The sequence below is a fragment of the Myxine glutinosa genome, chromosome 4 (assembly GCF_964187855.1).
Source record: "Myxine glutinosa chromosome 4, kmMyxGlut1.1, whole genome shotgun sequence".
Taxonomy (NCBI): Eukaryota; Metazoa; Chordata; class Myxini; order Myxiniformes; family Myxinidae; genus Myxine; species Myxine glutinosa.
This window is the reverse complement of record NC_136264.1, coordinates 27,066,803-27,082,005: the sequence shown is the minus strand read 5'-3', so window position 1 is coordinate 27,082,005 and position 15,203 is coordinate 27,066,803. Positions and strand designations below refer to the sequence as shown.

The 15,203-nt window shown below is 46.6% G+C and overlaps 1 protein-coding gene across 1 annotated transcript in view; it reads left to right on the top strand.

Moving 5' to 3' along the window:
- Positions 1-15,203, top strand: part of LOC137424530 (endothelin-converting enzyme 1) — an 88,092-nt gene that overhangs the window by 1,479 nt on the left and 71,410 nt on the right. Inside the window, exons 2-3 of the mRNA XM_068112069.2 lie at positions 766-907; positions 9,331-9,537. Of these exons, the coding sequence (XP_067968170.2) occupies positions 766-907; positions 9,331-9,537 (349 nt within the window). The remainder of the gene's footprint in view (positions 1-765; positions 908-9,330; positions 9,538-15,203) is intronic.

The following is a 15,203-nucleotide window of genomic DNA, read 5'->3' as shown; positions in this document are numbered from 1 at the left end:
CCAGTTCACTGGTAATTCCCTGTTTGTTGTAAAAAAAAAAAGGTGACAAAAGGGTTGGCGGCAGGAAGGGCATCCGGCCGTAAAACATTGCTTCAAAAAGGGGACCAAAAAAACAACAACAACCACGGTCCCCGAAAAAGGCCAACCCCTGCTTGCGGGGAAAAATGGCCTCTAAAGGTGGTTTTTTTCTATTATGAAATAGACAATAGTCCAATCTTCTTCTTCTTTAATATGCAGCACAAGGCTGTGGGTAGCATCATTGGCTGAGGACACAGCTCTGCTGCTGATTCAGTGCCCTCTGCTGGTTACGGCAGGAATTTCGAATTTGTTCATGGTGCCTGTGATAGCTCGCCTACTCTTCACAAAAGACACCATGGGATCTTCAACGTCCACCAACTAATGTCGGCTGACGGGACGCCCGCTTAACGTCCATCCGAGTGACGGCATACACATTGATGAAACACTGGGACGACAGTTTATAGCTGTGTGGGGATTCAAACCCAAGCTAGACAGCTGAGAGGCGAATGTGCATGCCGTACCTCTCGGCCATCCTGTCAGCCCATGAGTGCAATGGCAATTTGTCTGGTATCCATCTAATTTCCTTTCACCCAACTCTTACCCAGAGTGTTGGCAGATTTTTACACAAACCTAAACAGTAAGTGTTTTGGAATATCTATCCCTTTTGCTCCCTTCTACCCCCACCGACTCCTTGCCCTGCATGTACCCATTCTGTGTAACCAAGCCTGATGCGTACTGAGTGTGCAGGCAGACGGAACATTGTCCGGGGTATTGTTTCCAGCACACAAACAAGTGTCTCGGCGATGCTGGCTTCGTATGCTTCTGGCAGCGGTGCTGTGTACAGTCCTCGTCGTGCTCACTTGGTCTCTTGCTGGACACCCACGTGAAGGTGAAGTGAAACCGCACATTCAGTTGGAAGTTTACAAACTTTGTACTTTGGTGTCCGGCTCTTACATGAGCCTTAAACTTCTGTATTAAAAAAAGAAGTGTGGAAGGTCAATAAATGTACAGCAGGATATAAAGAAAGCAAAAGCGTAAATTATGATAGGTAATGCAGAGACTGCTTCCTGTTTGTACTGGAAATTAACTTCCTGCCTCGTTTTGTCTCCAAGCTACCGTCGTTTTGTGAAGCCAAACCTTCAAACCTCAATGAAGCGCTCATTCGAGATCCAGTACCTTGAGTAGGTAAAACTTGTAAACTTTTACACGTTATTAGGCAGAAAAAAAACAAAAAAAACCAAGCACAGACCTTTAGTAAACGAAGTCGGCAGATAACAGAAAAGGAATCATTTCTTGTTATTGGCATAATTTTATCCCAAAAATAGTTCCCGCCATCTTTATGGCTAACATCCCAAGCCATACTATGGTCCGTGCGTCCATCATACTTTGGGCGTGGCGTGTTTGGTGTTGTGTGGTGATTTCATTGTGATTGTCGGTACTCCAGGCCGCACGCAGGCAATCGGTGTGTGTTCAGGAAGGAAGGTACATGGGTGCGCCGTGAGCTTGGCCCACGGTTCCTGCGACTCGTTCCTGTGTTTTTCTTCCCTTATATGGGATATAGGTTCATGCTTGCTTCTCATAGTTTAACCTTCTTGTTGTTTTAGCTTGAATTCCTAGCATTGTAGAGTATCAAAAAGAGCGTTTGTCCAGTGTCATGTTATTGGTATATCAAAGGAGGTCCATTCCGACTAAAGACGGTAATATTCAAGATTTCCTTTTATACCCAGAGTAATGAACTCTGTACACCGCTCTACACCGCTTATCATTGATTCATGAACCATACACCGCTTCAATCTAGAAACTTTGCAGCCACGACAAAGGGGTTGCAGTGTTACGATTATATTTACTATATTATCTATCTATAATTCCAGTAATCTCTGTGTGTGTGTGTGTGTGTGTGTGTGTGTGTGTGTGTGTTTGTTTGTTTGTCTGTGACCGCTGTTTCTCGACAACCACGGGTCCGATATACTTGCAACTTGCCAGGTATATTGCTGGGGACCCGAGGATGTGCCTTTTCAAGGTTTGAAATTAATCGGACAAGTAGTTACCGAGCTATGTCCAAAAAACGATTCAACCAATCAGAGCAGCGAGCTATCACGTGTGCCGAACGTGCCGAACAGACTCTGCCTCGGACGGCACATTTGAGAGCGTATTCATTTATTTCACGTTGGCAAACTATGTTGGCGTTAAACTATGTTTTAAAACTAATTAAAACTAATTTGCGATTCTTTCGCTTTCCTGCGCGTTTGTGCACGCTATGGCGATTTCTTTACCAAACTCCGCAAGCCGTTCGCTTTGGACCAAACCATTTCATGTAAATAGAGGGGGGGGATTGTCACCGTACTCGCAAGCCGTTCGCTTTGGACCAAACCATTTCATGTAAATAGAGGGGGGGGATTGTCACCGTACTCGCAAGCCGTTCGCTTTGGACCAAACCATTTCATGTAAATAGAGGGGGGGGATTGTCACCGTACTCGCAAGCCGTTCGCTTTGGACCAAACCATTTCATGTAAATAGAGGGGGGGGATTGTCACCGTACTCGCAAGCCGTTCGCTTTGGACCAAACCATTTCATGTAAATAGAGGGGGGGGGGATATAATTTTAGATATATATATAGTACGGGCATGCCCTAGTTAGTATTAATGCTATTATCATTATGACGAAAACAACACTACTGTATGAACCTTCATGAACCTCAAATAGTCCCAGCGAGAATTAGTATCATTATTTATTTGTCCATTAAAATCCCAGCTATCTCACAAATGTCCTTCAGGGAATAGATAGTTTTATATTTTTATATGGGATATTGTAATCGACTCCACCTGTCTGTTTGTCTGTCCGTCACGCCATCTCCTCCTAAATGGTTGTGCAGAAATTTACCAAACTTGATAGTTAGGATCACCACATGCAAGAAGGTGAGAGAACTGTATCATTTTGGCCCCGCCTGCTGGGTGTGGTCAAAAGATTTAAAAAAGCTTTTAGTGTATTCTGAAATCCTGAATTTTTTCAAAAGGCGCATTTTTAAATGAAACTTTGTATATGCAATCAACAATTGAGGATGCATGGAATATCTAACAATATTTTGGATTGGACCCCGGTTCAGGCGGTTCATGCCCCAGGGGTAGAGACTTGGCGTCACAGGGGGGTCAAAACAGGAAAAAGTTTAAACTCAAAATTTGATATGGAGTCATTCCTGGTGGAACGTTTTGCCATCTTTCAACTTTGCTTGAGGTGGGAAGCGTGGGGATTTGTGATGGTGCGCCATCGACTTCGCTGTAGTTTTTAGCTCACCTGGAACGTAGTTCCGGGGAGCTTATGCAATGGCGCGTCGTCCGTCCGTCAGTCCATCAGTCCGTAAACACTTGCAAATTCTTTTCCGAAACCGCAGATGGGATTGTGACCAAAATTGGCACAAATTATATTTGGTGTGAATGAATGATTGTTTTAAGGCCATTTTTCCCCGCTAGAGACAGGGTTAGCCTTGCGCACCCCATGACAATCATGGTTCCCTGTTTGAGGCGGTTTTTTTTTTATGGCCGGATGCTCTTCCTGACACCAACTCTTAGCCGCCTCTTACGATGCACAGGGACACGGTGTACCTATTCTAAATCGGGGTACACATCGGGATCATTCATCCCAGCAAACTGGTACTCAATTTGCCGACCTCGGAAGGATGACAGGCTGAGTAAACCCCCCTGGCGTTAATTCAGCGATCGACCGGGATTCCAACCCAGGACCCTAGGATCCCAAGCCTGCACCCTAACCGCTAAGTCAACACCAGGCTCATATTTGGTGTGTTGTGACTAAAGTTTGCTCATGCCATTAAATAAATCGGGTTTAAACGGGGTCTACCGGGGTCAAAGTGGATCCAGGTTTGACCCCCCAAAATAGTTTTTTTGTTTTGTTTTTTGTTTGTTCAAAGTCTTATGATTACATTAGTATGATTCTACATGCTGCCCTGTCTTCTAGTAACCATTGAAATTGGTTTAAAATACCTTTAGTCAGTGTAGTATACTGCTTTTAGCCTGGTGTTGGCTTAGCGGTTAGGGTGCCGGCTTGGGATCCTAGGATCCTGGGTTCGAATCCCGGTCGATCGCTGAATTAACACCAGGGGGGTTGACTCAGCCTGTCATCCTTCCGAGGTCGGCAAATTGAGTACCAGCTTGCTGGGATGAATGATCCCGGTGTGTACCCCGATTTAGAATAGGTACACCGTATCCCTGCGCATCGTAAGAGCATGACCATGGGTTGGCGTCAGGAAGGGCATCCGGCCATAAAAACATTGCCTCAAACAGGGAACCATGATTGTCATGGGGCCCGCAAGGCTAACCCCCGCTCCAGCGGGGAGAAATGGCCTTAAAACGATCATTCATTCATTATTCAGTGTAGTATACTGCTTTATTCTACCAGGTGAGTGCCCAGAGGTATTGCCCCTATTTTTCATGCTGTAGTTGCAGAAGGGCCAAATCCATCGTCATTCAGAGTGACCTGTAACAAGGGAAGGGGCTAAGAGTGAAGCTCAAGTGCAGTCAGTGTACTAGCTTTACATGTGAACCAGACAAGGTGGGTCAGGCAGGTAGTCCTCACCCTGAAGGTTGTTAATGAGCCAGCTGGGTTTCTACTGAGGATCCATCTGTGTCATGGCAGTTCTCATTTCTGAAGATTGTAATCCAAATCCCCAATACTGCTGCCTTCACCAGGGTTTGAACCCACACCCTCTGGGATGCCAGTCCAGTGTCCTCACCAACAATCCACTAACTAACAAGCTGGATAACCAACAGGTCCGGTACCACAATTACTTAGCTGTAGACTCTTTAATGGGTAGTTTCAGTATTTGTAACTCAATGTAAAGACAGTAACACTAGAATTATAACACTTGGGTAATGCTGGCAAATATTTCCATGATTATTGAGGAATCTGATAACAATTAATGATTGATTGATCATATGACTGCACCTGTTGAGAGAAAGGCTATTCTCACCTCCTAACCACACAAGGTATGCATTCACATATTCTGATATATTTGTTGAAACTTGTCACTTCGAAAGGTTCCTCATTCCAAGAAGCAAGTAGAACGGAAGTTGGTAGAGTGCATACCTCCGCCAGGGTGAAGAGTTTACGCTTTGTATCCCACTGATGGGCCGGATCTGGATCTGGACCTGAACCAAAATCTAATCGACTTGTTCTTGTCACTTACCAACTCATCCACCTAGTTTTGTCTCAATCCGTCCATAACACTTTGAGATATCCTACTCACAGAAAGACAGACAGACAGACAAATAAACAGGGCTGAAAACATGACCTCTATCGACCTCCGGTAGCAGAGGTAAACTATTTTAACACAGAGTTGGCATTCCAGGGATATTTTGTTTGGAGGAAAGCGGATTTTTCCAGCTTTGTGAAGCATAGGTATTTGAACATGCGATTGGACGTGTTTATGGGAGAGGTGCCAATTGTGAAAAATAATTTTGAGAAAAGGTACTATGAGGGGGGGGGGGGGGGGGGTAATTGGATTGTAGAGGAATTTTGCAAAAGGTGAAAAAGAAAAGAAAGATGAATGGAGGGAAGGGAATTGTGTGAAAGACAAAGCTTAGTGGAGGGGATGAAAATCCTACCATTTTTGCATATGTTCCCGGTGTGTACCCCGGTTTAGAATAGGTACACCGTATCCCTGCGTGTCCTAAGAGGCGACTAAAAGGGTTGGCGTCAGGAAGGGCATCCGGCCATAGAACATTGCCTCAAAAAGGGAACCATTGCAATTACATATGGGCAGGGTACAGCCCGAAGTACCCCGTGGGGGACCCCACTCCCTCTCGTCAAAACTCAATGTGGGGAACCCGATCGAAGCAAAGGTGGAAATCACTCCATTTATGACGCCGAAACGTCTGATGCCTGACGTGGTGATCGGTTTCTGAGCTTTGGCACATGGAATGTAGGGACAATGACAGGGAAATCAGGAGAAGTGGTGGAAGTATTGGTCAGAAGAAGAGTGGACATATGTTGTGTGCAAGAGACGAGATGGAAGGGAAGTGGTGTGAGAATGGTGAAGGGTAGGCAGGGACAGAAATACAAGTCTGTGTGGCAAGGGTGCCCGGAGGGCGTGAATGGTGTTGGTGTCCTGTTTTCTGAGGAGTTTGTAGACAGTGTGTTGAGTGTGACGAGAGTGAGTGAAAGGGTGATGATGGTGAAAATGATGATTGAAAAGCTCTTGGCGAACGTCATCTCGGGATATGCTCCGCAGGTTGGTCGGAGCGATGAAGAGAAGGACAAGTTCTGGTGTGAAATAGAGAAGCTGATGGAAAACGTGAAAGATGAGGAAGTTGTGGTAGGAGGAGACCTAAATGGACATGTGGGTAGGAGTACAGATGGTTTTGAGGGAGTTCATGGGGGTTACGGATATGGTGTGAGGAATGGCGAAGGTGAAAGGATTTTGGAGTTTGCTGATGGAGTTGGTTTGTTGATTTGTAATATTAAGTTCCAGAAAGAGGATAATAAGCTTGTTACATACACGTCAGGTGGGTTGAAGACAACCGTTGACTACCTGATGGTGCGTAGGCGAGATAGGGGGTGCCTCCGGGACACAAAGGTGATCCCGGGGGAGGAGGCTGTTTCACAGCACCACTTGGTTGTCTGCGACATAAGGATGAAAGGTGAGAGGAGAGCTCGGCGGGTGTAGTACCAACCAAGAATGAAGATGTGGAGGTTGAAAGAGGTGACAGTGAGGGAGGCATTAAAAGAGAGGCTGAGTATGGCAGAGGATGATGTGGTTGAGCTTGAAAGTGGTTGGATGTCAATGAAAGATCGTCTATTGGGAGCCGTTGGTGAGGTTTGTGGATGGAAAAAAGGACTACCGAGGCACTCGGAAACATGGTGGTGGGATGATGAAGTTGGAAAGAGGATTGACGAGAAGAGGAAGAAGTTCAAGGAGTGGCAGAAGGCAAAGGGTACAGGGGCAAAAAAGGCAGAGCATGAAAGTTATAAGGCAGCCAAGAATGCTTCAAAGAAAGAGGTAGCAAAGGTGCAGGAGGCATATTGGAAAATGTTCGGAGAACGCTTGGATTCGGAAGAGGGTCGGAGAGCGGTATTCAGGATTGCAAAGCAGATAGTGAAAGAGAGGTGCGATGTGATGGGGGTGAGTTGCATGAAGGATGAAGTGGGACAAATCGTTGTGGACCCAGATGGAATTAAAGGAAGATGGAAGAGATATATGGAAATGCTGTTGAATGCAGAGAATGAATGGGATGGCAACATAGAGAGTAACCCAGTTTTCGGACCGGCAGAGAAGATAACTGAGAAGGAAGTTGAGGAAGCGATAAAAGCAATGAAGAGTAGAAAAGCGGCAGGGCCGACGGGAGTTGTTGGAGATATGTTGAAGGCAGCGGGAATTTGGGTGTGAAGAGAATGACAGAGATCTGCAATCTGGTGGTGAAAGAAGGCCGCATTCCAGTGGATTGGAAACTGAGTACCCTTGTCCCTCTATAAAAGGGGAAAGGTGACCCTCTGGACTGTGGCTCGTACCGAGCGATAAAGTTATTGGAACATGGAATGAAGGTATTGGAAAGGGTGTTGGAGAGGAGGATAAGGAAGAAAGTGAAGATCGACAAAATGCAGTTTGGATTTATGCCAGGAAGAGGTATGACAGACGCGCTTTTTATTGCAAGGCAGTTGCAAGAGAAGTACATGGAGAAGAGGAATAAGTTGTTTCTTGGATTTGTTGATCCGGAGAAAGCATTTGATGGGGTTCCACGCGAAGTAGTGACATGGGCATTGAGGAAATTAGGAGTGGAGGAATGGTTGATCAGAGTCGTGATGGCAATGTAGGAGAGAGTGCGCACAGCTGTAAGGATGAAGGATGAAGGACAAACAGTGGTGAGTTTGAGGTGAAGGTGGGAGTGCATCAGGGATTGGTACTAAGTCCACTACTATTTGTAGCTGTGATGGAGGTGCTGGCTCGGAACGTAAAGGAGGGTTTACCGTGGTAGTTGTTGTATGCAGATGATGTGGTGTTGATTGCGGAGAGTATGGATGGACTGAAGGAGAAGATGAACAAGTGGAAGGAATGTATGGAGGCAAAAGGTCTGAAGGTGAATATCAGAAAGACAATGGTGATGGCAAGTGGTAAAACATGTAGTGATGTGGAAAGAACTGGGAAGTGGCCATGTGCTGTGCGCAGGAAGGGTGTCGGAGTGAACTCCATTCAATGTACAATGTGCGCTGAGTGGGTTCATCAAAAATGTAGTTATCTGAGAGGGTCATTAGCCAATGTGGCAGCTACATTCAAGTGTAAGGTGTGCACAGAGGGAACTGCAGATGGAGGAAATGTTGAGTTGGATCTTGGAGATGTCGTGAAGCTGGAAGGTGTGAAAACATTTTGCTACCTCGGAGACATGCTGAATGGAGAAGGTGGATCAGACTCGGCAACGGTTGCTAGAGTGAGATGTGCATGGAAGAAGTTTCGGGAACTTAGTGGCGTGCTGATGAGGAGGGGAGTGTCTTTGAAGCTGAAGGGAAAGCTGTATGCTGCATGTGTGAGAAGTGTTATGATTTATGGGAGCGAGACATGGATAATGACTGTCGAGCAACAACGAAGGCTGACAAGGGTGGAAATGCGAATGGTTCGGTGGATGTGCGGAGTATCGTTGAGAGAGAGGAAGACAAATGATGAATTGCGAAAGATGATGGGAATAGAGCCTGTGATGGATGCTGTGAAGAGAAACAGGTTGAGATGGTTTGGTCATGTGTTGAGGAAGGATGAAAGTGACTGGTTGAGAAGAGTGATGGAAATGAATTTAGAAGGAAGTAGGGGACGGGGAAGACCGATAAAGACTTGGCTAAAGGTGGTGGAAGAAGAAATGCGGGCAAGGGGGTTCACAAGGGGAGATGCAGAAAATAGGGCAAAATGGAGAAGATTGTCATGGGGCCCGCAAGGCTAACCCCCGCTCTCGCAGGGAAAATGGCCTTAAAATGCCTGTTGTTGTTGTGTTTGTTTTTCGCATATGTAGATTGTATCAAGTTCATCTAATATTTGACATTGGGACATTGTGCCTTTCTTGCTATGATTTATATGTTGTGTTGTTACAGATTTGTGTGATAGCATAGCCTTGCAAAAGGGAGAGGCCATTGTAATCTGTCATATAGTGAGTGAGAATGATGAGCAAGTGCATGCATGCGTGCACACACAGATATACTTTAATATCGATCATTCATTCTCAGATCCATTGTAATCTCTATATCCCGATGAGCCTCTGCTTTGTGGAATGATCTGTCTTCTTCTTTTTCACATTGTTTTGTTCACTTCCTGATCGTGTGCAGAGCAAGTGTGCTTGGAGCCGGCATGCGTGAGTGTTGCTGCCCGCATCCTTGCATCCATGGACCAGTCCGTGGACCCTTGCACCGACTTCTACGGCTTTGCCTGCGGTGGTTGGCTGCAGGAGCACCCTCTGCCCGAAGCGCACTCGCGCTGGGACAATTTCAATGTGGTCTGGCAGAAAAACCAGGCTAGCCTCAAACACATTCTTGGTAAATAAAAATTGTGACTGCGGCTAATGTGTAATATTGTTATTATTGGGGTATTGTGACTTTTCAGATTGTCATTTCAAAAGTAAATAATGCAGGTGAAGTTACAGTTAAGGGAATATAATATTGTTATGTCGGGGGTGGGGGGGGGGGGGGGGGAGGGGGTAAAGGAATTTCTAGAGCCAGGTAGATCTGTATAGGTAACATGCTTCGACTGTCGCGATAGGGAATCTACCCGGTAATAAGTTCTGTGTATTTAGGCGGTTTGTCGGGGAAGTGTATACCTGTGAACGTACAAGGATGTTCGGGTGTTAAATAATTGTAGGGACTAAGATAAACCCCTGTGTGTCAGACCTGGTAATCATTTTGTCCCTTATGGCAACGCACACATATAAACCCTTAGATAGGCCCTTTAGTGCAACATTAAATAGTTCCCTTCCCTTAAAATCACCTTGGAAGAAGACCGGCAGGAAGCCAGATCGGGGCATCGCCGGATGGCTGCCGCCAGCCGCACCACCAGCTGGCCTAGCATCATCGGGTGAGACGAGTTGTAACCCACGCCACAGGGAATGTGTGATTGGTTGGCGCGGAAGGCGCGAACCTCCAGCCAATCAGGGCGGGAGGCGCGAAGACGCACCTGAGAAGGAGGTTGTTCATTGGAGGGAAGGCGCTAGAAGGTTCGGCAAACGGCGGGAAGCTACGAGGCCCTGGTTGGTGGTGCGCCAAGACTGACGTCAGAGGGAAGGTTACAAAGGGGCACGCTGCACGACATTTGCTCTCTTGGCGCTGCATGACATATTTTGCTCTCTTTGCTCTCTCTTGGACTCTGCGCGCTGGACCTCTTCATATTGGAGATCTCTCTGTGCTTGAAGCTCTTGCTCTTCTTGTCCCTGGTCTATATTGGCTCTTCCTTCTTGCGTGCTGGACCTTCGTGCTTCGTGCTGGGTGACGTTGGTTCATCGTGGTGCTTGGAGCGGGATCCAGTGCTATTGGTACTGGAGTGAGGGACCTCGTGGCGTGCCGCGGAGCCAGTCGCATCGAGGCCTGGCGAAGCGGGCAAGCGAGCGGACGAAGGGTTTCTTCGCGCCAGAGCTTGGAGCCGCGTTGGACGGTGGACAAGACTGCAGACAGATAAGCTCGCACCCACGAACCATTACACGGCGATTTATTTTCATAATTCATTCCTGTGTGGCGTATTTGAAGTGAGGTGTGTGAGATCCCAATTTAGGATCATTATTTATTCATCGTCGCGTTTCATTGTATCGGGTTCCGTTTAATAAATCATTGTTTTTGTACATTTTACCCCGGATTCCCGTTTTGAGTTAATTCCCCTGCAGGATCGGAGCTGCCGTCGGTTCACTATAGGTAAGCGCTTGCCGCCTCTTCTCCTTCATTCTTTCTCCCGTACTTTTATAGCCGAATCCGTATTTGGTCGTCGCCTCAGTTAAAGCCGTTCGGTCTTCCGCGGTCCCTGGTGTTAACCTTGAGGGATTCACACGACACTATTACATCTACTTATTATGTCTACAAAAATGTTAAAAAAAGAAAAAAAGTAATTTGACTCTGTCACCTTACCATTGTATTTGCTTTTTCCAGTGATCTAAGCTTAATGGAAGAGCTTTTACATAAATCACAGGCCGGGCAAAGACAATTGCAGAAGTCAATGCACCTTAATGTGAATTATGAGTAGATTAGATGATGAACAAATCAAACCTAGTACATGGGATTAGAACTAGCTGGAATCTCAGCATTATAAGGAAAATGCTCAAGTGGAGCGGGATCAGCCTTCTCCCAATTATCAGCAAAGTCATGGAATCCATCATTGCTTCGGATATGAAATCTTTCCTCTTCTCCAATGGCTTGATCTCTGATCATCAATTTGGTTTCAGACCAGGTCACTCTACTCTGGACATGCTGCTTCTGCTGTCTCAACAATGGATGGAGGTCCTCAATGCCAAACAGGAAATTAGAGCTGTCTCCCTCGACATATCACGTGCCTTCGACACGGTCTGGCACCCCGCTCTGCTCACCAAACTCTCCTCCTTTGGTATCCATGGAAATCTCCACGCATGGCTGGCGGACTTCCTCTCTAGTCGTCGTCAACGTGTGGCCCTGAATGGGTTTCTCTCATCTCCTCTTCCTGTTCAGGCTGGAGTTCCCCAAGGCAGTGTTCTGGGCCCCGTGCTTTTTCTGGTCTTCATCAATGATCTCTCTGACTCTCTTGAAAATCCTCTCTATCTCTTTGCTGATGACTCCACTCTCTGCCGCTCCATTCCTCTTCCCTCAGATCGGCAGTCTGCAGCCTCCTCACTCTCTGAAGACTTGGACAAAATCACAGACTGGTCAAACAAGTGGAACATGTCTTTCAATCCTGACAAATCTCACACTCTTACTATGTCTCTCCGAAAAGATCGACTGGACAACCCTCCCATCTACTTTCTCAACAATCCTCTCCAAGAAGTTCTGTCGCTCAAGCTTTTGGGTCTCACTATCTGCCATGATCTTTCTTGGGAAAACCACATTTCCAAGCTGGCCTCCAAAGCCAGTCGCCGACTGGGCATCCTCCGTCGTGCGAAGTCCTTCCTCGGCACACCTGAGCTCCTCACCACATACAAGGCTTTCATCCGCAGCTCAATGGAATACTGTTCTCCCCTATGGGCCGGTGCTCCTGCCTCACACCTAGCTCGGCTTCACGCTGTTGAAACCAAAGCTTTCAGAATTATTGGAATCTCCCACGATGAAGCTATCTCTGAGGGCCTTTCACTCACTCACCGCAGGCAGGTAGGTGGTCTTTCTATCTTCTACCGACTCCTCTCCGGCCTTGCACCCCCAGCTCTCTCTGTGCTCTGTCCCCCAAATATTCCTACAGGTCGCACAAGATCTGCCAGCAACCCTCTGATGGTTAAACTGCCGAAATCTCGGCTCTCTGCTCACCTTCACTCTTTCATTCCTCTTTTCTCCCGCCTCTGGAACAAACTCCCTCACTCCCTTCAATCCCACTCCTCCCTCCAGGTCTTTAAAACAGCTGTTCACCACCATCTCTTATCTTCCCCCATCCAAAACCTTGATCTTTTCTACCCCCGCTAATTCACCCCAGATCCACCTTGTTTGAAATTCCAACTTCTTTCCTGGAAGTCCTGGCAGTGTCCATATGTTTTATACCTCTCCCACCGCCCCCTTCCCATGCCCCCCCCCCCCAAAGCCCTCGCCCTCTCTCAGATCTCTCGATGTCTCCATGTCTCTCGGTCCCTGCTCTCAAATGTTGTGTTTGTGTCCTTCCCCCTCTCTCCCCATCTTGTCTACCGCTCCCGATGTTATATGTTTTATGTGTCGGTTTGTCTTTTTGTGTGATTAATGTTCGCTCTTTCACGAGCCTCGATCTTGTATACAAAAAAAACAAAAAAAAAAAAGTGGGAATGCCTGATAATCCAACTCTACCTTTAAACTATGTTGGCTCTTCATGGTCTGGGTATTCCCCGGGATGTTTTTTAAGATCTCTCTGTAAGGGTCTTTTTTTATCATCCCCAATTGCTCCAATAATCACTGGCACAATTTTGGCACGATTCAGCATCCAAGCTCTTTTCACTTCAATTTTCAGGTCTTGGTATTTGGTAATTTCTTAATTTATGTATTGTTTAGGCCAATATCGCTGGGTACTGAATTACCATTAGGAATGCCTTATTTTATTTTTTGATCCTCGGTACTATATCTAGTCGCAATGCTTTATTTTCTATGTTCACGCTTGAGGGGATAATTACATTGACATGAGCATAATTTAAATTTTTTCAATTTTTTCTTTTTTCTTTTTCTTTTTTTGTATACAAGATCGAAGCTTGTGTAAGAGCTAGCACATTAAACACACATTAGCACATAAAACACAAAAAAACATAAATGGACATATAATACAATAATGAGAGGGGCAGACGATGGGGAAAGAGAGGGAAGCACGCAAGCACAACAGTAGAGAACAGGGACATCGGGAGATCTGTGGAAGGGAGAGGCTGGGGGGTGGGGAGGGAGTGGGAAGGGGTACACGGTATAAAACAAATTGCATGAGAGAGAAAGCAACAAATTGTCACTACTAGGAATTTTAGGAATGAAGTCTGAGATTGAAAGAGGTGGATTTGGGGTGTATTAACGGGGGTAGAAAAGATCAAGGTTTTGGATGGGGGAAGATAAGAGATGGTGGTCAACAGCTGTTTTAAAGACCTGGAGGGAGGAGTGGGATTGAAGAGAGTGTGGGAGTTTGTTCCAGAGGCGGGAAAAGAGGAATAAAAGAGCGAAGGTGAGCAGAGAGTCTTGATTTTGGCAGTTTCACCAGAAGAGGGTTGCTGGCAGTTCTTGTGTCCTGCAGGAATATTTGGGGGGACACAGCACAGACAGAGCTGGGGGAGCTCGGCCAGAAAGAAGTCTGTAGAAGACAGAAAGACCACCAACCTGCCTGTGGTGAGAGAGTGAAAGGCCCGCAGAATCACCTTCATCGCGGGAGATTCCAATGATTCTGAAAGCTTTGGTTTCTGCATCGTGAAGCTGAGCTAGGTGTGAGGCAGGAGCACCAGCCCAGAGGGGAGAACAGTATTCCATCAAGCTGCGGATGAAAGCTTTGTATGTGGTGAGGAGCTCAGAGGTGCCTAGGAAGGACTTTGCACGACGGAGGATGCCCAGTCGGCGACTGGCTTTGGAGGCCAGATTGGAAATGTGGTTTTCCCAGGAAAGATCATGGCTGACAACAACAACAACAACAACAACATGCATTTTAAGGCCATTTTCCCTGCTAGAGCGGGGGTTACCCTTGCGGTCCCCATGACAATCTTCTCCATTTTGCCCTATTTTCTGCATCTCTCCTTGTTAACCCCCTTGCCCGCATTTCTTCTTCCACCATCTTTGGCCAAGTCTTTCTCGGTCTTCCCCGTCCTCTACTTCCTTCTACATTCATTTCCATCACTCTTCTCAACCAGTCACTTTCATCCTTCCTCAACACATGACCAAACCATCTCAACCTGTGCCACTTCACAGCATCAATCACAGGCTCTATTCCCATCATCTTTCGCAATTCAGCATTTGTCTTCCTCTCTCTCAATGACACTCCGCACATCCACCGAACCATTCGCATTTCCACCCTTTCCAGCCTTCGTTGCTGCTCTACATTCATGACCCATGTCTCGCTCCCATAAATCATAACACTTCTCACACATGCAGCATGCACCTTTCCCTTCAGCTTCAACGACACTCCCCTCCTCATCAGCATGCCACTCAGTTCCCGAAACTTCTTCCATGCACATCTCACTCTAGCAACCGTTGCAGAGTCTGATCCACCTTCTCCATTCAGCATGTCTCCGAGGTAGCAAAATGTTTTCACACCTTCCAGCTTCACGCCGTCTCCAAGATCCAACTCAACATTTCCTCCATCTGCAGCTCCCTCTGTGCACACCTTACACTTGAATGTAGCTGCCACACTGGTTAATGACCCTCTGAGACAACTACATCTTTGATGAACCCACTCAGCGCATATTGTACATTGAATGGAGTTCACTCCGACACCCTTCCTGCACACAGCACATGGCCACTTTCCAGTTCTTCCCACCTTGAAGCTGAGCTAGGTGTGAGGCAGGAGCACCAGCCCAGAGGGGAGAACAGTATTCCATCAAGCTGCGGATGAAAGCTTTGTA